The sequence below is a fragment of the Aquarana catesbeiana genome, linkage group LG04 (assembly GCF_042186555.1).
Source record: "Aquarana catesbeiana isolate 2022-GZ linkage group LG04, ASM4218655v1, whole genome shotgun sequence".
NCBI classification, from domain to species: domain Eukaryota; kingdom Metazoa; phylum Chordata; class Amphibia; order Anura; family Ranidae; genus Aquarana; species Aquarana catesbeiana.
The window spans coordinates 126,652,691-126,678,077 of record NC_133327.1 but is presented as its reverse complement, the minus strand read 5'-3'; the positions used below and the strand labels follow the sequence as shown (position 1 = coordinate 126,678,077).

The window sequence follows — 25,387 nt, the reverse complement described above, 5'->3', positions numbered from 1 at the left end:
TGCTTTCCTTTTTCTACACACGCTGGACAGTGCAGATCGTGTTAGAAATCATTTTTCATCTTTCAGCCGTGGGTGTGGAGTCTGAGCTTACACTGTGTGTGAGCCAATTGGAGGAAAGGCACATTTCCCTCCACATACAGTGCATCCGGAAAGTATTCACAGCGCTTCACTTTTTCCACATTTTGTTATGTTAAAGCCTTTTTCCAAAATGGACTAAATTCATTATTTTCCTCAAAATTCTACAAACGATACCCCATAATGACAACGTGAAATTAGTTTGTTTAAAATCTTTGCAAATTTATTAAAAATAAAAAATCCCATGTACATAAGGCTACTTTCACACAGAGGCGGGCGCCGGCGGTAAAGCGGCTCTATATTTAGCACCGCTTTACCATCGTTTTAGCGGCACTATTCGGAAAAAGGGTTAAAACCGCACACAAAGCGCCGCTGGTGGGTTTGCAGCGCTGCCCCATTGTTTTCAATGGGAAGGGAGCTTTAGGAGCAGTGAATACACCACTCCTATAGTGCTGCAAAGATGCGGCTTGCAGGACTTTTTTGACCGTCCTGCAAGCGCACCACTCCAGTGTGAAAGCCCTCGGGGCTTTCACATTGGAGTGAATTGAGCGGCTCTTTCAGGGCGCTTTGCAGGCGCTATTTTTAGCACTTTAGCGCCTGCAAAGCAAGCTCAGTGTGAAAGTAGCCTAAGTATTCACACCCTTTGCCATGACACTCAGAATTAAGCTCAGGTGCATCCTGTTTTCACTGATCATTCTTGAGATGTTTCTACAACTTGATTGGAGTCCAGCTGTGATAAATTCAGTTGATTGTACATGATTTGGATAGGCATACATCTGTCTATATAACATTCCACAGTTAACAGTGCATGTCAGAGCACAAACCAAGCCATGAAGTCCAAGGAATTGTCTGTAGACCTCCGAGATAGGATTGTATTGAGGCACAGATCTGGGGAAGGGTACAGAAATATTTCTGCAGCATTGAAAGTCCCAATGAGCACAGTGGCCTCCATCATCCATAAATGGAAGAAGTTTGGAACCACGAGGACTCATCCTAGAGCGGGCCGCCAAACTGAGTGAATGGGGAGAAGAGTCTTAGTCAGGGAGGTCACCAAGAACCCAAAGGTCATGCTGACAGGGCTCCAGCATTTCTCTGTGGAGAGAGGAGAACCTTCCAGAAGAACAACCATCTCTGCACTCTGCAGCACTCCACCAATCAGACCTGTATGGTAGAGTAGCCAGCTGGAAGCCACTACTCAGTAAAAGGCACATGACACAAAATTCTCTGGTCTGGTGAAACAAAGATTGAACTCTTTGGCCTAAATGGCAGGCATCATGTCTGGAGGAAACCAGGCACTTCTCATCACCTGAGCAATACCTAGCCTACAGTGAAGTATTGTGGTGGTAGCATCATGCTGTGGGGATGTTTTTTTTAGCGGCAGGAACCGGGAGACTAGTCAGGATTGAGGGAAAGATGAATGCAGCGATGTACACAGACATCCTTGATGAAAACCTGCTCCAGAGCGCTCTGGACCTCAGACTGGGGCGAAGGTTCATCTTCCAACAGGACAATGACTTTAAGCACGCAGCCAAGATGACAAAGGAGTGGCTATGGGACAACTCTGTGAATGTCCTTGAGTGGTCCAGCCAGAGCCCAGACTTAGGCTTGATTTCCACCTATGCATTTTTAGTGCTTTTTGCCTTTTGCAGATTTGCACTACAGTACGTGTTCCATAGGAAACCATGTTAAACGGACTGTAGTGCGAATCTGCAATAATGAAAAAAGCACTAAAAATGCATAGGTGGGAATCAGGCCTTAAACCCGATTGAACATCTCTGGAGAGATCTGAGAATAGCTGTGCACAGACGCTCCCCATCCAATCCGATGGAACTTGAGAAGTCCTGCAAGAAGAATGGGAGAACCTGCTCAAAAATAGGTGAGCCAAGCTGGTAGCATCATACTCAAAAAGACTTGAGGCAGTAATTGGTGCCAAAGGTGCTTCAACAAAGTATTAAGCAAACGCTGTGAATACTTATGTACATGGGAAATTTTTTTTGTTTTTATTTATAGGAAATGTTTTTTTTTTTGTTTTTTTTTTTTAGGAAAATTATTAATTTAATCAATTTTGAATAAGGCTGTAACATAACAAAATGTGGAAAAAGTGAAGAGCTGTAAATACTTTCCGGCTGCACTGTAGGCAGAGGAACTAAGGAACATGCAGAGCTGTAGTCTGAATAGACAAGCTCTCTGCCACAAATTTTCAGCTACTGTTATCTCCGGTGTCAACATGTCAGAAGTGTCTCTGCTGATAACAGAGAAATGGAGCACCAAAGACAAACAGCACTTAGAGCTTTGGAGAGAGAAAAGTAAACACTACAGATATATGTGCCTAGGTCAAATTTCATAATTGGGGTTTACAACCACTTTAATGTGGAACTTTAATCTCTCAATCAACATTGACTATTTTGAATCCTTATGCTGCTAGTGTTAGGAAATATATAGGAAAGTATATCAGATTTACCTAATTTAAACTTTTTTTTTACATTTCTGCAGGTACTTCTTGGTTTCAGGCCTAGACCAAAATTATGTCATACATCCCAGGAATCTTCAGGAAGAGATTTCGCAGTTGGGCGCACCCTCCTGCCTGCGTGCCTGGGCTAAGGGCCATGGATTCCAGAAAGGAAATGCTACATGAATCATCTGCCCTTACTCAAGATGACCAGAAATAATAGGTGGTTTTCAAAGTGATTTGGGTGGGTGGACGAGTTTGGTTTGAGTATTAACCACTGGCGGACAGCCCACCGTAGATGTACTGCGGCAGGGTGGCTGCTCTGCGCTAGATCAAGTTCATGTGTAAACAAGGCAGATCGCTGTTCTGTCAGTAGGGGAGGCATGGATCCTGTGTTCCTGCAAAGCAGAGACACGGATCCATGTCTTTCTCTAGTAAAAGCACCTCCCCCACAGTACACAAGCACTGGCTAGGAACACATTTAACCCTCTGATTGCCCCTGATGTTTAACCCCTTCCCTGCCAGTGTCATTCGTACAGTGACAGTGTATATTTTTAGCACTGGTCACTGTATTAGTGTCACTGGTCCCCAAAAATGTGTAACAAGTGTCAGTTACATAGTTGCCAACAGTCCCGATTTTTCGCGGGGCAATCCCGATTTTGATCGTCCTGATCGAAGGCTGTCCCGAATCGGGATTTGCCCAGGCAAAATCGGGAATGTTTGCAATTTACAGTTTTCTTGGAAGCTGGCTTCAGGAAAATGGCCGCCGGTGCCGTCGCCGCCACTAGATCGCTTCCACTATAGAGGGAAAGGGGGCTCAATCCGTGCAGCCAATGAATCGGCTTCTCTCACTGATGCAGGGGGGGTCTGCACTGATGGAGGGGGGGTCTGCTCTGATGGAGGGGGGTCTGCTCTGATGGAGGGGGGGTCTGCACTGATGGAGGGGGGTCTGCTCTGAGGGGGTCTGCACTGATGGAGGGGGGTCTGCACCGATGGAGGGGGGTCTGCACTGAGGGGGTCTGCACTGATGGAGGGGGGTCTGCACTGAGGGGGTCTATACTGACTCTGCTGGGGGCACCTGATGCAAGGACGGACTCTGCTGGGGGCACCTGATGCAAGGAGGGACTCTGCTGGGGGGGCACCTGATACGAGGACAGACTCTGCTGGGGACACCAGATGCAAGGACAGACTCTGCTGGGGACACCTGATGCAAGGACAGACTCTGCTGGGGACACCTGATGCAAGGACAGACTCTGCTGGGGACACCTGATGCAAGGACGGACTCTGCTGGGGGCACCTGATGCAAGGACAGACTCTGCTGGGGACACCTGATGCAAGGACGGACTCTGCTGGGGGCACCTGATGTAAGGACAGACTCTGCTGGGGGCACCTGATGCAAGGACGGACTCTGCTGGGGGCACCTGATGCAAGGACGGACTATGCTGGGGGCACCTGATGCAAGGACAGACTCTGCTGGGGACACCTGATGCAAGGACAGACTCTGCTGGGGGCACCTGATGTAAGGACAGACTCTGCTGGGGGCACCTGATGCAAGGACGGACTCTGCTGGGGGCACCTGATGCAAGGACGGACTCTGCTGGGGGCACCTGATGCAAGGACGGACTCTGCTGGTGGCACCTGATGCAAGGATGGACTCTGCTGGTGGCGCCTGATGCAAGGACAGATTCTGCTGGGGGCACCTGATGCAAGGATGGACTCTCATAGTTGCCAACATTGTAAAAAAAAAATGTGGGACACTTTTGTGGCTGTAGGCGGAGCTGTCCAATAATTAGGGGGCGGGGCATTCACCAGCAGGCGTGGCCTATCAAAAACAGACAAGTGCGGCGCGCTAAGCGCGCCGCGCCGAAAAATGGGCGTGGTTTACGCGAAATTGTGGGCGTGGCTTAAATGGGCGTGGCTCTAGAGGGTGTGGTTAGAGTCTGAAATGAATGAGGGATGGAGAGGGGGGGAGAGGGGGAGAGAGAGGGAAATGACGGGACAGCAGCCCCAGATCCTACACAATAAAAATATGTGTATTCTAGAAAGTTTAACAATCAGCAGATAAAGATACTCCAAACACCTGGTGTTAATGCTTCAATCATCCCGGCACCATGGTTGTTATGGTGTCAGGATGATTGAAGCGCATTATTTCTATTATTACATTGTAATATAAAATGAAATCATTCAACTCACCATAATGCAGAATCAGTGGGATCCCTGAGCGTGTCACCTGCCACGTCGCCTGCCACCAGCCGTCCGTCCTTGCTTCAGATGTTCGAGCAGAGTCCGTCCTTGCATCAGGTGCCCCCAGCGGAGCCCCCCTCACACCAGGAGTCCCCGGCGGAGCCCCCCTCACATCAGAAGTCCCCAGCGGAGCCCCCCTCACATCAGGAGTCCCCGGCGGAGCCCCCCTCACATCAGGTGTCCCCGGCGGAGCCCCCCCTCACACCAGGAGTCCCCAGCGGAGCCCCCCTCACATCAGAAGTCCCCAGTGGAGCCCCCCTCACATCAGAAGTCCCCAGCGGAGCCCCCCCTCACACCAGGAGTCCCCGGCGGAGCCCCCCCTCACACCAGGAGTCCCCAGCGGAGCCCCCCTCACATCAGAAGTCCCCAGTGGAGCCCCCCTCACATCAGAAGTCCCCAGCGGAGCCCCCCTCACACCAGGAGTCCCCGGCGGAGCCCCCCCTCACATCAGGAGTCCCCGGCGGAGCCCCCCCTCACATCAGGAGTCCCCGGCGGAGCCCCCCCTCACATCAGGAGTCCCCGGCGGAGCTCCCCCTCACATCAGGTGTCCCCAGTGCCCCCCCCCTCACATCAGGTGTCCCCAGTGCCCCCCCCTCACATCAGGTGTCCCCCCCTCACATCAGGTGTCCCCAGTGCCCCCCCCACTCACATCAGGTGTCCCCCCCTCACATCAGGTGTCCCCCACTCACATCAGGTGTCCCCCCCTCACATCAGGTGTCCCCCACTCACATCAGGTGTCCCCCACTCACATCAGGTGTCCCCAGTGCCCCCGCCTCACATCAGGTGTCCCCAGTGCCCCCCCCCTCACATCAGGTGTCCCCAGTGCCCCCCCCCTCACATCAGGTGTCCCCAGTGCCCCCCCCACTCACATCAGGTGTCCCCCCCTCACATCAGGTGTCCCCCACTCACATCAGGTGTCCCCCACTCACATCAGGTGTCCCCCCCTCACATCAGGTGTCCCCAGTGCCCCCCCCCCCTCACATCAGGTGTCCCCCCCTCACATCAGGTGTCCCCAGTGCCCCCCCCACTCACATCAGGTGTCCCCTGTGCCCCCCCCCCCCACTCACATCGTGTCCCACAGCGGTGCGCGCGCTCACCCCCCACCTAGAACCCCCGCCCCTTTCCATATCAGACTGGCAGCGGGGCGGGGGGTAGGCGGGGCGAGGCGGAGCGGGCCGAGGCGAGGCGGGGCGAGGCGGAGCGGGGCGAGGCGGAGCGGAGCGGGCCGAGGCAGGCCGAGGCGGGGCGGGCCGAGGCGGAGCGGGGCAGGGGGTGGGCGGCGACGCAGAAGCTTCGTCTAGCCCCCCCCCCCCCAGCCGTCTTCCTGAACTCCAACAAAATGGCGGCCGGCGGAGACAATGTCTCCGCCGGCCGCCGACCTCTAGCGGCGGCGGCGGCGGCGGTTTCAAAAACCGGAACCGAATTTTTCGGGACATTTGCCGGGACGCCACAAATCCGGGAATGAAGTCCAAGTCCCGGGAATGTCCCGGGAAATTCGGGACAGTTGGCAGCTATGGACTCTGCTGGTGGCAGGCGACGTGGCAGGTGACACGCTCAGGGATCCCACTGATTCGGCATTATGGTGAGTTGAATGATTTAATTTTATATTACAATGTAATAATAGAAATAATGCACTTCAATCATCCTGACACCATAACAATCATGGTGCCGGGATGATTGAAGCGCTAACACCAGGTGTTTGGAGTATTTTTATCTGTTGATTGTTAAACTTTCTAGAATACACATATTTCTATTGTTGTGTAGGATCTGGGGCTGCTGTCCCCTCATTCCTCTCTTCCCCTTTCCCTCTCCATCCCTTATTCATCTCAGACTCTAACCACACCCCCTTTGAACCACGCCCATCTAAGCCACCCCCACTATTTCACTTAAACCACGCCCATTTTGCCACGGTGCACTGCTAAGCCACGCCTACAAATGCATGCCCCACCCCCTGATTATTATACGGCTCCGCCTACAGCCAAAAAAGTGTCCCACATATTTTTTTTGCAATGTTGACAACTATGCAGTTAGTGTCAGAATGTTGGGCGCAATTTTGCAGTCCTGCTATAAGCCGCTGATTGCCGCCATTACTAGTAAAAAAAATTAAAATATCCCATAGTTTGTAGACGCTATATCTTTTGCGCAAACCATTCACTTGAATTGTTGAATTTTAAAAGCAGCGGCAAACCTGCTGCTCTCACAGGTTTGCTAATGTGACAGAACACCGCTGCTTTTATTATTCAACACGTTAACAGTCTGATGGATTTCCAAATCCTGTATTTCACCATATAAGCTCCATTTCCTGTTAAAGAATAACTGCGAAATGCAAAATTACGGTGGGTGCAACAAGATGTCCGCTTGCCCCCTTCTTGGTGTTTCGTTACTATGGAAGATTGTGGGGTGTAGCAAGATGGCGGCGACGGAACGTCACTTTCGTTACCAATTCTGACGGGCCGCCTAATCTGACGGAACACCGGTCACTTGTCCCTCCTACACGTCACCTACATCACAGCAAGCACCGCCCTCCCATTACAACACGTGATGCGCCAGGGCTTTAGCGTGCTATGCGGATCCCGGAAGCTCTCGGCTTACTGGTTGGCGTGAAGTGACACGTATCGGGGAGGTGAGGGGCATGCGTGTTGCGATTTCTCTTGTACTGCGCATGTGCTTGCTGGTGGACAGCTATGGCGGAGGTTCATGATGCTGGTGGTCCCCAGTGGTCGCTGGATGTGGAATACATCAGAAAGGAAATACAGAGACAAGACCCCACGGTCATCTCTGTAGTCATAGCACTTGTGGTTGTGCTGGTCAGCCTGGGTGAGTTCTCAATTTTCACTATTTTTCTGTGTTCTTTACAGGAGTGCCAAGAGAGGGCAGCATGGCAGGCACAGAGGCATCTTGACCATAGAGTTACTTCTTTTTATGTGTAAAAATGTGCTGTGTATATGACAAGTTAAAAGAAAAAATAATACTTTTTTAATACAATATGTGTGTGTGTATGTGTGTGTATGTATGTATGTATGTATATATATATAAAATCTATAACACACTCACACACTTTAACTTTTTTTTTTTTTTTACTTTTCATGTAAATGTATTCCTGTGACAAGGGAAGGACCACATCCCTAGGGATAGTTTGGCGGTGACAGGTACTCTTTATTGAGACATCAGCTGTTGATCAGACCCCTAATGTCTCCCCTGCGATTCAAAGCATCTGATCAAACACTGATCATGTTTGTAGCAGCCGGGGAATGATGATGATGATGGTGAAATCCTCGTCACTTCCAGCTTCGCTCACCACAGAGGAGATCAGGGTACAAATGTTCCTCCACCCCCCTCTATGGGCAGCTGACCCAACTTCTTACAGGGGGCCCAGGCTCCCCAGTGGAATGGGAGAGCCAGCAACAGCTGTAGGTAGGCTCTTTCCAAAGACTTTAAAAGTAATCAGTTGGTGGTATTTTTTATTTTATTTTTTTACTGGAAAGCCAATCACTGACCTTAAACGGTACCAGGATCATGGCTGCAGCTATGTTCCTGGTATATCTCCTTGCTGCAAGCAGTTAAACTTGCATTGGTCTAGCTTGATTTACATCCTATGGTGGTCATACACAGAACCATTTTAAAGACTGTACTCTCAATTCCCTGTCCAGGAGATACATGAGAAGATCAGTAAATCCTTCATACGCTTAACAGTCATATCAGTGATGAGATCATTACATGTATGGCCCCTATCATCTCATCCTCCAGGGAGGGATGCAGAAATTGGAAAGGGATGGTCAGCACACAGGATGACATCCAGAAAGATATTATTCTTTTACTGAAAAGTACAGCCTGGATGTTATTACAGTTTTGTATATGTCTTTTTAAAAAAGTAATACTATTTTTTTGGATGTCATCCTGATTGCCGACCATCCCTGTCCTTATTCTGGTACATAGGAGGTGTCGGCAGCCTCGAGGTCTGAGCACCGGGCAGAGCTGTTATGTGGGAAGGTTGTAGCGCCTACACACCTGTTTTCTCAGGGATGCAGAAATTCCCTGTAGTGGTCAGTGCTGGTCTCTTCTGGGTGCTGCTGGAGTGACTTGCTGTCTATACACAAACACACAGGGTCACTGGCTCGGTACTGCCACCATTCAGAGAACATCTTGAATTGTTTTCGATGAATGCAAAGTGCTCTCTGATTGCCTGAGGTTGTGTTGATGATGTAATCTGTCCCTCCTCTCCACATCATCCAGCCGTCATCCGAATCCCGAAGCATCGATGCTACGATTATATTCAACACCCCTCCCTACTGTATAGCTTGTTCATTTCTTTCTAAACAAGTAGCAGCTGTGTCAGGAGTATCAAAAAAATGGGCCACCCCATCTACTGCAACTCTCAATCGTGCTGGATATAACATGGCATATTGCGCATTTAACTGGCGCAGCCACCTTTTGATGTCTACAAAACTTGATTTTCTCTGCACTTCTGCAGAGAAGTCTGGAAAAAAGGAGATTTTCACCCTGTTAAACATTACATTCTTCTTGTCCCTTGCTTTCCTCAAAATTATTTCTCTGTCCTTAAAGAGGAGTTCCACCCAGGGGGTCCAGTAAAAAAAAAAAAATTAAAAGTCAGCAGCTACAAATACTGCAGCTGCTGACTTTTAATTGGACACTTACCTGTCCCTGGGTCCAGCGATGCGGGGGATCGAAGCCCCGCTCGCCTCCCCCTCCGTTCAGCGGCGCCGGCATTGCAACTGTGGGCGCCGGGCTGTGGCTTCACAGCCTGGCACCCACTGCGCATGCGCGAGCGGCGCCGCGCGCCGTGATTACCGCTCAGTCACCTGGGACCTGTAATGGGTCCCAGATGATTGACAGGAGGGAGGGAGCAGAGCGGATCCCTTCCTGTGCCGAAGGGGAAGTGATGTCACCAGCCCAGGCACTGGAAGGGGCAGACTACGAGGGACCCCCTAGCAACAGGCATTTAGAGGTAAGTTAAAAAAAAAATATCCAAATTTTTTTTGTTTTTTTTAGGATTTTTTCATGTATGTTTGTTTTTTGGGTGGAACCCCACTTTAAAGAGGAGCTTCGTGATCACTGATCTTGGCACCCCTTCTGGGGTAGACATTTTTGAGGGAACTCGATGAGCCCTTTTTGGTGCAAAAAAGGGGGAAAACTCTTCCTGCCCAAATACTTCTCGGAGCCATTTTTCCAGAAAATCTTGCATATTATTCCCCTCGCTTTTCTCTGGTAGTCCAATTATCCAGACATTTCTCCTTAGGCGGTTCTCTAAATCCTCCAGTCTCTCATTTTTGTCTGCTGGCTGCTCGTTATAGAAGCTCAACCTCCTTTTTCATAGGTATCATTACATCCTCACTCCCACTGACCCTGCCCTCCAACTCAGTGGTACATTCCTGTACCTACTGTAAATCATGTCTGACAAAAGCCATTTCTTCCTTAATGCCTTTTAAATTGATCCATCATTTCTGATAGAGCAGATTTGCACCCATTTACCGCCGTTAATACCTCTCTCAAAGAAGGTTCCTCTATCATTGAGGTTTCTTCAAGGGAGAGGTCAGGTGCTCCTGCTACCGTTGGGGAAGAGGGCATTGAAGACATTTTAGAAAATGTATTATGTGATCCTGGCCCTTTAGGAGCTGTAGAGGGTGACAAAGATGACCTGGGTTGTGATATTTTCCCCGTACTTTGGGATGGGTTATGTGCAAATCGTTCTAGCTTGTTAGCTATTTCCTTACTTTTATCTTTTGCTGTATTTGCGGTTGTACACTGGAGACATCCTGTATTGCTGATGTATCTCCTCTCCTTCTTGTCATGATTCTCAGCCCAATATCCAGGAATCACCTGACCACAGATATTAACCATCAGCCCGCTGCACTTTAATTATATTGCACCGCTGTGGCAGAGTGTGCAGGAGATATGGGGGGGCAACCAGAAAGCAAGAAGAGCACACCGGGTATAATGATTATCACTTTTCTGTACTGCAGAGAAATGATAGGATCATAACAGGCAGAGTCCTAAGCAGTGAGATATAAATTTACTTTACCACATCCGATGAGGAGTGAGCCAGGCACAGTGCGAGTCAATAGTACTGTCAGCAAACAAGCAAGGGGTTACCAGACCCTAATGGCAAATAGTAGCCAGAAGTGGGGACCCAGGAAGCCGTCCCGGTTGAAATGTGACCAATTCAGCCTGGAGACAGTCCCACAATCCAGGCACCAAACCCAGACCCAAGGGGAGACAGAGCCCAGACAAGCCCCGCAAGATCCATCACAAGCAGCCTCGGATTCCTCCCGAGCGCTTCCAGTCTCCACCGAGTTCTGTTCGTCGTCTCCTCCTCCTCCTCTTCTTGTCAGCGAGGATGTAGGGAGATTTCCGAGAATCCGCTGGGGGAATGTGAAGCTGTTTCTCACCGCCTGTGGCTCTCCGTCCAATCCAACCTCCGGACACACCAAGGCTCCAGAGGCTCTCAAGTCTGCAGTGTCAACTCTCCTATTTCTGTAGTAACAGTTTAGTTTAAAGTGTATTTCCACTTTTGCAGCTAAATCAAGAGAACACCTATTTTATATTTGTTACATGTTCCCATTCACACAGCATAACTTGAAAAAAATGCTGCTTATGTTTTACTTTTTTTTTCTGAACACTCCAAAACTGAAGTTTTGTTCTTCTGCTATGCATTGGGGCCCAGGGAGTTTGGTTACCATAATTAACCCTGTGAGTACTGTCCTGGCAGACCTCATGATCAGCTGTGAACTAGACTTGAACACTGTCCTAACAAAGAATTGGATATATAGAAGCTGGGCTTCTCAATTGTATGTTAATGAGAGGAAACCGAGTGTCCATCTTTGTCAATGGGGACAGCTTGAGTTTCCTCAACAGCTCAACTTGCTCAGAGTAGCTTGCAAGCTGCCCAATGCCTGCTCCAAACACCATTTAAAGGTAAAACATATATTTTTTTTGGCATGCTGTATGAATGGGAACACAAAGATGTGTATAAATAGAAGGGTTCTTTCAAATTGTACTGAAAATGTGTAAATACACTTTAAATTTGGTTGTCACTGGCATGACAATGATCATTAAGGGGTCTTTTTGTAATGTATAGTGCCCCCCCCCTTCCTGGACACACTCCAGTGTTCATTCATTTGGAAAATTTAGGGCCATAATTCTGCAGAGAACACTCTATAAATGGAATTGTTCAGTTGCATTTTTGTTTTTTGGTGTATGTAATATAAATGTGTATGTATGTATATAGATGGATGCACCGAATGGGTTTTTTGGTGCCGAAACCAATACCGAAAATAAATCTTCCTTGATCCCGAAAACCGATACCGAAACAACACCGATACCGAAAGTGACTGTTTTTAAAATATTTTTATACAGGAGATGGTCAGACTGCAGACATGGTACAGGAGATGGTCAGAGACTGCAGACATGGTACAGGAGATGGTCAGAGACTGCAGACATGGTACAGGAGATGGTCAGAGACTGGGGACATGATACAAGAGATCAATGCATTGGACGGGTGATCTGTCTATCAAAGTTCCCGGTCAAGGGGGAGGGGCTGTATGTGACGGCGCGCAGCGGGGAACACATAGCTATTGAAATGAAAGCTGTGATGTTCCCGGCGCTGTAATCAAACAGGCGGCGGCTCTCCTCTCTTCTACGATATAGGAAGCCCCCCGATAGGCGGCACCAGGGGCAGGCACCGCCCCATTTTCGGCACCAGTATCGGCAAGAATTCTCTTTCAGCTTTTTGCTGAAAGGGCCATTTTCGGCTGATATGATTCGGCAGGCCAAAATTTTGGTGCATTTTATATGTATGTGTGTGTGTGTGTGTGTATGTATGTATGTATGTATGTATGTGTGTGTGTGTATATATATATATATATATATATTATGTGTATGTATGTATGTGTGTTGTATGTATGAGTTTGCTGTATGACGCACACAACTGTACTAAATAAATTCTCAGGGTCCGCTTTCTACTATAAAAATCTGTATTGCTTTTCACATAGTGGGCAGCATTGGGACTAAACACCTTGGCTTAGTAGCTCTCCACTGTTTGGGGCAAGTAGTTTTCATGTAACAGAGTACAGTGTCTTTGTTCACAACCCTGTGTTTTCTCTTTTAGTGCTGTGGAAGTTTCTACGTCAGAGGCAAACTAGCAGAAGAGCCATTTTACTAGTTGGCTTGTCTGACTCTGGGAAGACTTTACTCTTCATCCGGGTATGGCAGTTTTATATCATTGTTAAGATATTTATAGATGAAATCTAATCAGCTGAACTAGATAAACTCTGCCAGATTGAGCTGTGATCATTAGGCCTGTGTGCTGGAGGAATATCTCATGTCAGTTGCACATTTATCATCTGACTGACGTTTTTGCACAGTATAGCTGGTAATGAAGTTGTGTCCAGTCTCTTCTAACACCCCAGCGCTCTCTAAGGCTGGGTTCACACATATGCAAATTGACTGCAGGTTTCCTGCATTCAATTTACATGACAGGTGAGTGTGACCAGCTCTCAGTGGAGCCAGTTTACACAGGTCTGGGGCGGCCGCGGCCCTGATTGCAGAATGGTCCTGTGCGTGTTTGGTCAGGTTCAGGTGCGAATTCAGGCAAAAATGCAGACCTGAATCACACCTGAATTTGTGAACAAACAGGCACCGGACCCTGGGCACAAACCCACAGCCACACATAGGTGAACCAGGCCTAAGGCAGTTTTTTGACCCCACAGCTTCCTCTCCTTTCTATTGACCAGTGCACCCACCTGTCATTTGGTAATGTCCAACTTGGCATAGGGACATTCCCACGATTCTGGGAACTAAGGGAGAGTGTGGTGACAGGGCAGCTGGGTTTAAACAGAGTAGGCCAGTGGTGGTGAACCTTGGCACCCTAGATGTTTTGGAACTGCATTTCCCATGATGCTCATGCACTCTGCAGTGTAGTTGAGCATCATGGGAATGTAGTTCCAAAACACCTGGGGTGCCAAGGTTCGCCATCACTGAAGTAGGCTATCAAAGACCACCTGTTACAGACGCATCCCAGGAATATTTCAAGTGATACTCTTTAGCTGAAGCATACCGAATTGTTACTCAGATTGGAATTTAGAACTGTGACCCTAACTCACTGAAACAATACAAAAATCAGTGGCATTTTGAACAGTACAGTGACCTATAGAAACCAGTCAATCCTTTACAGCAGTCTAATCGGTGACTAGGGATTGCCTATTGGTACAGGTTGCTCTACTTTGTCCAATTGAAGAAAGCCAATGCTGTAACTCTAGGATGAGTGCTAGAGAGGTCTGACATTTTTCTTGAGCTCTATGCACACTTCTGGGGAAAGTGGTGAGTCACGCAAGTAAACTACCATGATTTTTAGTGGAGTGTGTTATAAAGCTTAACAATTTATCTTTTTTTATTTCAGTTTTTAACTGGAAAATTCAGGAAAACACAGACTTCTATTACTGCCACATCTGCCGTTTACAGAGGAAAAGGTGACAAGGTAGAGCATTTACTAAAAGTGTTTTCCTAAATCTTTCTATAATCTATTACCAAATATAAAATCGATCCATTATGTCTCATAGGGAATATTGCACTACTAAATGTATATTTGGAGGTGTTATCAGTAATGGGACATCTTGTTCAATTGCTCATGTATGCAGTACGGGTGAGTCTTGCTCTTCCTCCTGAGCTGACAGCCTTATTGCTGATCTGCAGTCACATCAGTTTTAAGCTTGATACACATTATACAGTTTTCCCAAAACTTCTTTCAGGACAGCACCCGAGAGATCATGGCTCCTCTCACAACAGGAAACGCCTCATCATCCAAAGCTTTAATAGGAGGTCTCCACCCAGCCTGCCTTCAGTTTTTGTGTTTTCTCCAGCCAGTAGGAACACCTGGTGGGAGCCATGATCTCTCAGGTCTGTCCTGGGAGACAAGAGGTTCTTACCTGAAAATCCTTTTCTTTTTTCTGCCAGGAGTCTGTGATCCTTTCACTTGCCTCTAACTGGGGAGAGCCTGTACTGCCTGGGGGAGTGCTGCCCTGTGATTCTGGCAGTTGGGTGGTGTGCGGAGGCCCCTGCTTGCCTCCTGCAGGGCAGCGGCGGTGAAGGCTGAAGCGCCCACCGTTATTCTGGTGGCAGAGGAGAGCTCTGTCACGTCCTGTGCAGTGCACAGGAAGGGGCGGCAATTTTGGGTCAGATACATTTATACTACTTCATCATCTCAATAGACATTATTTTATGATCTTTCCACAAGGGTCAATTTCTCTTCTATTTTCTGTAACAATATTAAAGATGCACAGATTACTGAGTGCACTGGTAATTACATTGCCTTGGGTATTGAATCTGCAAGAATTTCACAAGTAACAGTATATTTGGTTATTGCTTTATGCTGAATCTGTCGTCTTTGACTACCATGAAGACAGGAGTCTTGTTTTTTCTCAACTTCTTTTATTGCATATACAGGGCTCCAGTTTTACATTAGTTGATATTCCCGGCCATGACAGCTTGAGACTTCAGTTCTTTGAGCAATACAAGACAGCAGCCAGGTACTGAAACATTGTTGGTCTTGCCAGTTACTCCGCATCTCTGTAAACTTGTAAAATGGAAGTATACTTGTTACAATAAGAACTGTCCTTGGGTATAAAATGCATGAACCCAACATTTTCTTTAGATGTCGTCTTTAAGTTTCCCAGAGCCCAGAATCCTGGAAACTCCCAACAGGCAAATTCTGACCCTTTACTTCCTGGTTAATAAATAAAATAATGGTGCGCTAATCCATTATATAGTATACCTATGAAATGCTAATACTCAAAAACTTTATGATGCAAAATGTTATGAAACATATTGTGCAAAATATCGTGCAAAACAAATAGCAGTCCAAATAAAGTCCAGAATATATAGGTGTAATCACTTCTGTGTTAACATTTCACTCCCAATCTGTGCCACACATCGATGTAATAGTGTGTAATTCGAAAGACCAACATCACCACCTCTAAGTGCAATGCCTGCCAAAGACCCAAAACACACCTTGAATATATAAATCTTGGATAATCCCAATTGGAAAAAAAACATCAGCTGTGTCCTGGATCCTATGTGTTCCTCTTTCCACACCGTGGGAGTCACTCCTCTGGATGTTACTTGGCAGTCCTCCCTGGGAAAAGCACAGCCTCCTGCAGCGCTCTCTACAGCACCGTGTCTGCTGCATTGCCCCGTCTTCCTCCCCACTTCTCACTAATTCTTGCTCTCACATCCACCCCGCGGCTGCCTGCATCTTCTGGGTCACGTGATCTAATTCCTCTCCCAAAACTGCAGCAACTGGTCTCCTAAGTTCCCAGACATTTACAAAGTGTTGGGGCTACTACACTACCTGGCCCTGTCTTAATCTTTTTCGAGATGTGTTGCTGCCATCAATTTCAAAAAGACCTTAATTTTTTTTTTCTTAAAATTGTAAATTTTCTCAGTTTAAACCTTTTGATATATTTTCTATTGTAACTAAAATATGGGTTTGAGATTTTCAAATCCTTGCATTCTGTTTTTTTTATGTTGACTTTACACGGTCCCAACTTTTTTAAAATTGGGATTGAAGATGTCCCGTCTAATTTTATACTAAGTAGCCTGTAGAGGAAAGATGTCTATGCGGTGTCGTCACCCACAGGCTTTCCTTTGGGCGTCCGTTTTCGGCAGTCGCTCCTCTACCCTGAAGCTGGCGCTGGAAACTGATCATGTGACCGGACCAGAACGGCAAGTATAGTCCTGTTTCCTCTACAGACTAGTTAGTATAGGGCTTACAGTGGGGGTGGGAGCAGTTTTAAGATTAGATGTGATTAGACCTGACTTCTACCTTAGGACTAATTTCAGCGTAGACTATTCTACCCATAATTCCTGCTCTTTAGGTCTAGGTTTGCTTCTCCAATATATTAGATTTTTATTTATCAATAACAGAGAATTATAGGGATATTTAATATGGTTAGATAATTGGCATGCACACTGTACAATATTGGTATGGTTTGACTTAAAATGTGTTTTATAAATTATAAGCACAGGTTTCTAAGACTAAAGCTCTTACTGCTGTGATGTGTATTTACTTTTATTGCTAATGATTCTACTTTTCCTCCTGTTTGCAGGGCCATGGTATTTGTGGTGGACAGTTCAGCTTTCCAGCGTGAAGTTAAAGATGTGGCAGAGTTCCTGTACCATATTCTAACAGATGTCACACTGCAGAAGAATGTCCCACCCATACTAATAGCCTGCAACAAGCAAGGTATGTCCCCGTCTGAGATGTAAATAAAAGGGAATATGATGTAGGCAGTGTACTGCCGTTTATAGTAAGATAAATGATTTCAATCCTCAAATCAGGGGTATCTATTTCCGTTTAAATTCATATTTTCAACTCGTGTGTGTAATTTCCTGATCCACACAAAACCATAAAATTCTTGAATCCTGATTGCACTGTTCTCTGCAAATTGGAGAGTTTTAAAAAAATTGCAAATTTTCTTCCAACAGATATCTCTATGGCCAAGTCAGCCAAACTGATTCAGCAGCAACTGGAAAAGGAACTGTAAGTACCACAAGTTGTTGAATAAGCAACTGGTGGAATTGTACTTTAATAAGTATTGTGATAGACAAGTTTAGTAGGATCAAAAGTGGAGATTTGCTTATAGGGACCATTTATAAATGGTAATTGTGCCTAAAGAGTACCCTGAAATGTACTCTAGTCTTGAATTCATCCTGGAAAAATAGCAGTGCACTTCCTGGTATGTGTGCTTCCAGCCTTATAATTGTATATCTTTAGGGTGAGATCTAGGATACTGCTGCCTCCTGACTGCCCTGTGCTGCACAATGTTCTCCTTGCTGGAGAATCAATGCCCTGTCCCTACCTAGATGGGCTTCCTACACAAAGACACAATGCATAGTAAGTTAGTAATGAGGGAAGATTTTGCTAGTTCTAGTGCTAGTTAAAAAATGAACAAAACAAACCATCTTTTCTTTATTGTACATCACAGGACACAGAGCACCATAATAATGACTATGTGGGTTATACGCTTACCTTTAGGTGATTGGACACTGGCAACCAATAGTAAGACGGTTCCTCCAATATAACCCCTCCTACACAGGAAGTGCCTCAGTTTTTTCGCCAGTGTCTTGAAGGTGATGGTCATGGCTGTTGAAGCTCTTCAAGTTTCTTAAAAGAAAATGTCCCACTGAGGATGTTTATAATCGGATCCATTCGGATGGCTTACTAAGCTAAAGTGGATGGTACCCGAACCTCGGTTCAAGAACGAGGTGTTGCTTGTAATTTGTCCTTTTTAGTCGCTGGACCCTTGTTAAAATTGGTATTCCTGGTCAATCTTGCCCAAGGAAACCATAAAGAGTGCTTTACAAGTCCAGGGGTGTGGACCCCAATATGGAGGACCCAGTCCCTGAAGGTCCCTAGAGGCGCCACCCGCCATGATGGGGGAAGATTGGGCCTGGCAAGACAGGCCCTGCTGCTTGGGATGGTGAGTACTCCCTTTGGGGCTTTTTTATATATATATATATATATATATATATATATATATATATATATATATATATATATAGTGAATATATGAATTTCCCCTTGTAAAACTGCTAGTGTAACCTTGAGCCTGTGCTAGGATTACAGAGGCCGGTTTTGGCGCGCATTTTTTAAATTTTTTGCATGCGCGCCACGTGCACGCCACCGGTGTGCGCATGCGCCGTTGCTATCCACGTCACAGGCGCGCGTCAGGATGGCGCTTGCGGTAGGCGGGTCGCCAATCGCTGATGCGCGCGCTCACTCTCATGCTAGTGCTTTTAAAGCAGGGAGCTCTGGCGTGCGCAAGGAGGAAGCAGAGCGAATGGTGGGCACGCAAGCCTGGTGGTCTTGGACACAGCAGTGACAGGTTTTAACTAGTTATAGTTTGTGGAGAGTACTCCTGTTTAAGTTTCCTCGTGTGTAAGCAATGTCTTCCAAAAAACGAGGAGCAGGGAACAAGGCAAGCACAGGGGTAAGAGTCCCTCCTCAAATAACAGGAGACCAACCCCATGCTGATGCAGCCTCAGTTTCTTCTGAAACACCTGCGGCTTCTGATCTGGCTGAGCCATTGCACTTGTCAGGCATAGTAGCCACTACCAATGTACCTACCTCGGCTTATGTTACAAAGGATGATTTGGCATCTGCCTTAGTGGGTCTTGAAGGCAAGATAGCTGGCATGATTGCCTCTGTAACACAGGGGGGAAGGAAGCATAATAGATCTCCCTCCCCCGGGCCTGGGCTAAGTGGTGAGTCACTAGAGCCCCAGGATTCCTATAGCCATATGGGTCCAGGTAACCTGGAATGGGCTGAGGATCTAGAGGAGGTGGTCATGAAGGACCAGGAGGTAGGCGAGGCTGAAGATTCCTCGGCAGAGGATTCCGGCTCTGAGGAGCCAATTTCAGCCTCCCATTGCCAGCAATTGTTTATCCAATCTCTAATGGCGATGGTACGAATTGGGTTTAAGTTACCCCCGGTTCAGGAAACTGCACTCGCTTGTTCCACTCTGGGATCTTTGCGACATAAGCAAATTTCCCAAGCCTTTCCCTTGCATCCGTTACTGGAGCAGGTGATTTATGCGGACTGGGAGCATCCTGACAGGATATACTTACCTCCTAAAAGGTTTTCTGTTTTGTACCCTATGGAGGAGAAGTTTACGAAGAAATGGAGCACACCTTTGGTAGACACTGCCATATCTTCCATGAATAAAAACTTAACCTGTCCAGTGGATAATGCCCAGGTGTTCAAGGATCCGGCTGATAAAAGGCTAGAGTCCTTATTGAAGGCCTCCTTCTCGGTTGCCAGTGCAGCAGTTCAGCCTGCTATTGCAGCTATTGGGATTTGTCAATCCCTAAAGGATCACTTTAAGAGGATAGTAAAGAGCATTCCTTGACAGGGGGAATCTGCTGAAGAGCTATCAGAGATCCCTCATGCCTTGTGTTTTGTGGTAGACACTTTAAAGGACTCAATTCAACAGATGTCTAGTTTTGCGTTATTATCAGTCCATATGCGCGAGTATTGTGGCTAAAGAACTGGTCCGCTGAGACACCATGTAAAAGGCTACTTGCTGCCTTTCCATTTCATAGAGAACGCCTGTTTGGCGATGATCTGGATAAATATATCCAAAAGATCTCTGGAGGTAAGAGCGCTCTGCTTCCTATTAAAAAGAAGGGGAAGCAGCCCTCTTATAAAATTCCTAATCCCCCAGGGCCTGGTGCATCTTCCCCTAAACGGTATCGACGGCCTCAGCCATCTGGGTTTAAAAGACCACAGGGTCAGAAAAAACCCTGGACCCAAAAGCCACCCAAGCCTAACTCCAAGTCTACCTTGTGAAGGGGCGCCCCCGCTCTCACGGGTGGGGGGCAGGCTTCGGCTATTTGGAGAGGCCTGGGAGGAACTGGTTCAAGACAGATGGGTAATTTCCACTGTAAAGAACGGTTACAGAATAGAGTTCCGGGAGGTTCCCCCGAACCGCTTTCTACACTCGAGGGTCCTGGCGGATCCGGAGAAAAGAAGTTGCCTACTCCTAGCTTTACACCATCTGCTGATGCAGGGGGTAATTGTAAAGGTCCCACACGAAGAAAAATTCAAGGGGTTTTACTCAAACCTGTTCACCGTGCCAAAACAAAATGGGGAAGTAAGGCCCATTTTAGACCTCAAGGCTCTCAACTTCTTTGTAGACGTCCGACCTTTCCGCATGGAGTCGGTTCGCTCAGTAATAAGGTCCCTGAGAAAGGGAGACTTTTTGGCATCCATAGACTTCAAGGATGCTTACCTTCATGTGCCGATCTTCGGTCCACACCAAAGGTTCTTACGTTTCGCTGTAGAGGGCAGTCATTTCCAGTTTGTGGCACTACCATTCGGTCTAGCCATGGCCCCCAGGGTATTCTCAAAGGTTCTGGCCTCAGTGCTGGCTTCCCTAAGATCTCAAGGAGTCTCCATAATAGGATACCTGGACGATCTACTAAGGGATTGCTCTCGCCCTACACTAGTTCTAAACGTGTCGAGTACAGTGCGGGTCTTACAACGCCTAGGTTGGGTACTAAATTTGGACAAGTCAGCTCTTTGTCCAACCCAAACCTTGGTGTATCTGGGTCTGGTCTTGGACACTGCCCAAGAAAAGGTGTTTCTTCCGCCCTTAAAGGTCGCCTCTATAGTGGAACTTGTACAGAAGGTGAGAAAAGAACCAACACCTTCTGTCTGGCTGTGCATGAGGTTATTGGGCAAGATGGTGTCATCTTTCAGCGCAGTGCCATATGCGCAGTTCCACTCGAGTGTTCCAGAACAATATCCTGAAAGCCTGGGACAAGTCTGCTCGAACCTTGGATCAGCCAATGGTTCTATCTCCACAGGTTCTATGGAACCTCTCTTGGTGGTTAAGAACCAGCAACTTACAAAGAGCGAAATCTTTCCCACCAGTAGCCTGGTAAGTGGTGACCACGGACGCCAGTCTTCTCGGCTGGGGAGCAGTCCTAGAGGAAGCATCTGTCCAGGGAATATGGTCCCAGACAGAAAAGACTCTGCCCATCAATCTACTGGAAATTCGGGCAGCTCGTCTGGCCCTGCGATTCTGGACGTCCAGATTGCGGGGTTTTCCGGTCAGAGTTCAGTCCGACAACTCCACAGTAGTGGCGTATATCAACCACGAGGGGGGTACCAGGAGTCGGGTAGCCCAAAAAGAAGTAAATCATATACTAACCTGGGCAGAAAATCATGTGCCGTTTTTGTCGGCAGTGTTTATCCCAGGGGTGGACAATTGGCAGGCGGATTTCCTGAGTCTCCAGAAATTGTTACCAGGGGAATGGTCCCTACATCCCGAGATTTTTCTACAGATCTGCCAATACTGGGGGACCCCAGATGTGGATCTGCTGGCATCCAGATTCAATGCCAAACTGGACAGGTTTGTGTCCAGGACCAAGGATCCGCTTGCTGTCGGGATAGACGTGTTAGTGGTTCCTTGGGATCAGTATTCTCTTATATATGCTTTCCCTCCGATCCAAATTTTACCGCACTTACTATGCAGAATACGGAAGGAACAGAAGCCGGTGATCTTAGTGGCCCAGGAGATCATGGTACTTAGAGATTGTGAAGTTGGCAGTAGGAGATCCGTTTGGTTCTTCCTTGCCGCCCAGACCTGTTGTCTCAAGGGCCCATATTCCATCCTTCTTTACGGTTGCTGAATTTGATGGCCTGGCTATTGAGACCAGACTACTGAAAGACAGTGGTATTATGGTTTCAGTCTTGTCCACTTTGATAAACGCTAGAAAGTCCGTTTCTAGAACTATCTATTATAGAGTCTGGAAGTCATATATTTCTTGGTGTGAGAAAAGGAAATGGAACCCTCGTAGGTATACGATTGGAAGGGTGCTCGCATTTCTCCAAACAGGAGTAGACTTGCAGCTTGCTTTAGGGACAATCAAGGGACAGATTTCGGCCTTATCGTTTTTTTTCTAAAGACTTTTCGGAAAACCTACTGCTTTTTTGTCTTGCCTGAGGGTCCTAGAAGAGGACAGCCGGCAACAAGTTCTTCTATATCCAGGTGGATTCGCCAGACTATTGTCCAGGCGTATGGATTAAAGCATATGGTTCCACCCTGCGATTTAACAGCACACTCCACTAGAGGGGTTGGTGCATCATGGGCAGTACGCCAGCAGGTGTCTATGGCTCAGGTTTGCAAAGCAGCCGTTTGGTGTTCAGTTCATATGTTCACCAGGTTTTACCAGGTGGATGTGAGGTCTCAAAAAGAGACTGTGTTTGGCCACAGCGTGTTGCGGGCTGCTTTATAATCTCAGATCCATTGGGTCTAGTGGTGATGTGTCCCCCCCTCAGATGCATTGCTTTAGGACATCCCACATAGTCATTATTATGGTGCTCTGTGTCCCGTGATGTACGATAAAGAAAAATGGATTTTTAAAACCGCTTACCTGTAAAATCCTTTTCTTGGAGTACATCACGGGACACAGAGGTCCCTCCCCTCTTTTTCTGGGATCGTCATTGCTTGCTACAAAACTGAGGCACTTCCTGTGTAAGAGGGGTTATACGGGAGGAACCGTCTTACTATTGGTTGCCAGTGTCCAATCACCTAAAGGTAAGCGTATAACCCACATAGTCATTATTATGGTGCTCTGTGCCCCGTGATGTACTCCAAGAAAAGGATTTTACAGGTAAGCTGTTTTAAAAATCCATTTTTTGCCGCAGAGACAAGGCAGAATAAGCTATTGTCAGCTGGCAGGGAACTGAAGAATAACCTGGGCATACATCATGGTAAAATTCTTACCAGTCTGGAAGTCTCAGATAAAAAAAAAAGTTGTCTTTGTGTTCACTGGATGCAGCTATAATTATATTGTATAAAATATATAATCTTGTGCACTAACAGGAGAGACTGCTTCTACCCCTCACATATGTCTGTTACATTGTTGCCTTTTGTTTTGCTACAGGAACACGCTACGTATCACTCAGTCAGCTGCTCCCAGCACTCTGGAAAGCAGTAGCTCCCCATCTAACACACAGCTTGGCAAAAAAGGCAAAGACTTTGACTTCTCCCAAGTTCCTATGAAAGTGGAATTCCTAGAATGTAGCGCTCGGGACAGCAAAGAGGAAGAGGGCGATGCCAACCTCAGCAATGTGGAGGGCTGGCTGGCCAAACTGTTGTGATGTATAGATTTTCAGTGGAAAGCCAATTAGTTGGGCACCTTCTTTGACTGAATCAAAAACATTTTTTTTTTTTTTGGTCTAAATGCTGCTTTTAGAATTAATGACCGCTGGACACAGCAGAAAAATGCTCAGTCAAGAGGACAGAACTACCATGTTCCGTATGCTGGCTTTTCCTATTTTGGACTATTTTATGTTACCAGTTGCTGGCTGGAGTATTCTTTGTTGAAACCAGTCAGCAGCTTTTTTTTTTTTTTTTTTTAATAAACTTTCTAAAGCAGAAGTATTAAGCAAATGATCTTCATGTGTCTAATTTATCAGAAATTATAGGTGTGAGAGTTCGCACAAATTGTGACCTTTTTTATTATCAACTGGCCGCAATCAGAAGAAATTGCTTGTATGGTAGGTGTCTACATGCCCTTATGCTTGGCATACGACTGCATAAAGACATGTATTGGTCACATGTTTATTTGTTCCATCAGCTGACTTCTCTAACTTCTGCCACTGTGTGTTTGAAAGACACGCCACTTGCTAGTTCCAGGGCAGTCACTTGTTGAATCTGAGGCACATGAGTTTTCTTATACAGATTTTGCTTTCTATTAGATGGCAGTGGGAGATAATTCTTATATGCAATTGGTGTTATGCAGACCACCTGCTCCTGACCAACATCATTGTGAAGGAGAGAACAGATAGAACACCTTTTCCTAGGCTTGCACAGTTGTATGAGCTCCTCTTCAGCACTGAAATAGCTTACTCGGATTTCACTGTGCACACGGAAGCTGCAGCAAGAGAACCCCCCCCCCCCCCCCCCCCCCCAATAAGGCTGCTTTCATACCTGCGGGTTAGCTGCGCTAAGCCATAGACTTTTATTACATCTTGCAGGTGTGATGCACTTTCTGAAAGTGCACTAAACCCACAGGATATAATAGAAGTCTATGGCTTGGTGCAGATAACCCAAAGCTGTGCCTGCAGATCAGTGTGAAAGCAGCCGCATACTACGACTTCCCTTTTTTTTTTTTTTTTTAATTTTTTTTTTATGAATGTGCTAATTGCAAAAGCACAGACAGGGAGGAAACAGCACAGACCTCTGGTGTAGTAGATTCTATTATGTACTCTCAAAATAAAATATGAAAGCGCATATAGTCCACAAAGAGCCCACTCAACACCGTCACAAGGAACGGATGAATGAGCAGCCAGTCTCCAGATAACTGTGTGGCCAGCTGACGGGTGTAGAGCTGGGCTGGATGCCAGCAATCTCTGCTGCTCCTGCTCAGCTAGCTCAATCCCAAGACAGCACTCGGATGATGGTCAGCTGTAAAAGTAGGGTTGCAGGATGTGTTTCAAAGACTCTTCTTTCCATTGCAAAAGTGCTGTGTATATGATGTGTAATGCCTTCCTACAGCTGAATGACAGCCATGCGGGGGTTCCATTATTCTGACTGGACCTCATATGACATCCTTTGGAACAAACTGATCATGTGCACCGATCGGTAGTGCGGTCTCTCACCCGGACACACTGCATCTCCGATCACGTGATCAGCTGTGACCAATCACAGTGTAAATGGAAGTGCCCCTTATTGGCATTCCTCTATAATCGTAGAAGTGGCTCTCCTGATGGCGGTCTATGCTGATAATCAGTGCAGTAATTATCAGTGATGCCCATCAGTGCAGCCACATCCGTGAAGGAGAAATTGCTTATTTACAAAATTTTGTGACAGAAACCCAGTGGTGATTAAATACCACCAAAAGAAAGCCCTATCTGTCTCAAAAAAATTGTAAAGATTTTGTTTGGGTACATCATTGCGTGACCGCGCAATTGTCATTCAAAGTGCCTACAGCACTGAACATTGGCCTGGGCAGGAATGGGGTGAAAGTTCCCAGTATTGAAGTGGTTAATACACTGACCTTCCTCTGCTGGCAACACCCTCCATTCTGCTGGAA

At 46.9% G+C, this 25,387-nt stretch overlaps 1 protein-coding gene across 1 annotated transcript; it reads left to right on the top strand.

Annotated features, from left to right (window-relative positions):
* Positions 1-7,387: 7,387 nt before the first annotated feature.
* Positions 7,388-24,054, top strand: SRPRB (SRP receptor subunit beta). The gene is made up of 7 exons (XM_073625532.1): positions 7,388-7,585; positions 12,894-12,988; positions 14,184-14,261; positions 15,227-15,309; positions 16,888-17,024; positions 17,267-17,321; positions 23,234-24,054. Exons 1-7 carry the CDS (start codon positions 7,453-7,455, stop codon positions 23,448-23,450), a joined length of 798 nt encoding a protein of 265 aa, XP_073481633.1. The 5' UTR covers positions 7,388-7,452; the 3' UTR covers positions 23,451-24,054.
* Positions 24,055-25,387: the final 1,333 nt, after the last annotated feature.

What these genes read in the sequence shown, in the direction of transcription:
- SRPRB (XM_073625532.1), top strand. Translation starts at nt 7,453, where the DNA reads ATGGCGGAGGTTCATGATGCTGGTGGTCCCCAGTGGTCGCTGGATGTG. An exon ending in AGACTTTACTCTTCATCCGG is followed by an intron (nt 12,989 to 14,183) that starts GTATGGCAGTTT and finishes TTTTTATTTCAG; the next exon opens with TTTTTAACTGGAAAATTCAG. An exon ending in CAATACAAGACAGCAGCCAG is followed by an intron (nt 15,310 to 16,887) that starts GTACTGAAACAT and finishes TCCTGTTTGCAG; the next exon opens with GGCCATGGTATTTGTGGTGG.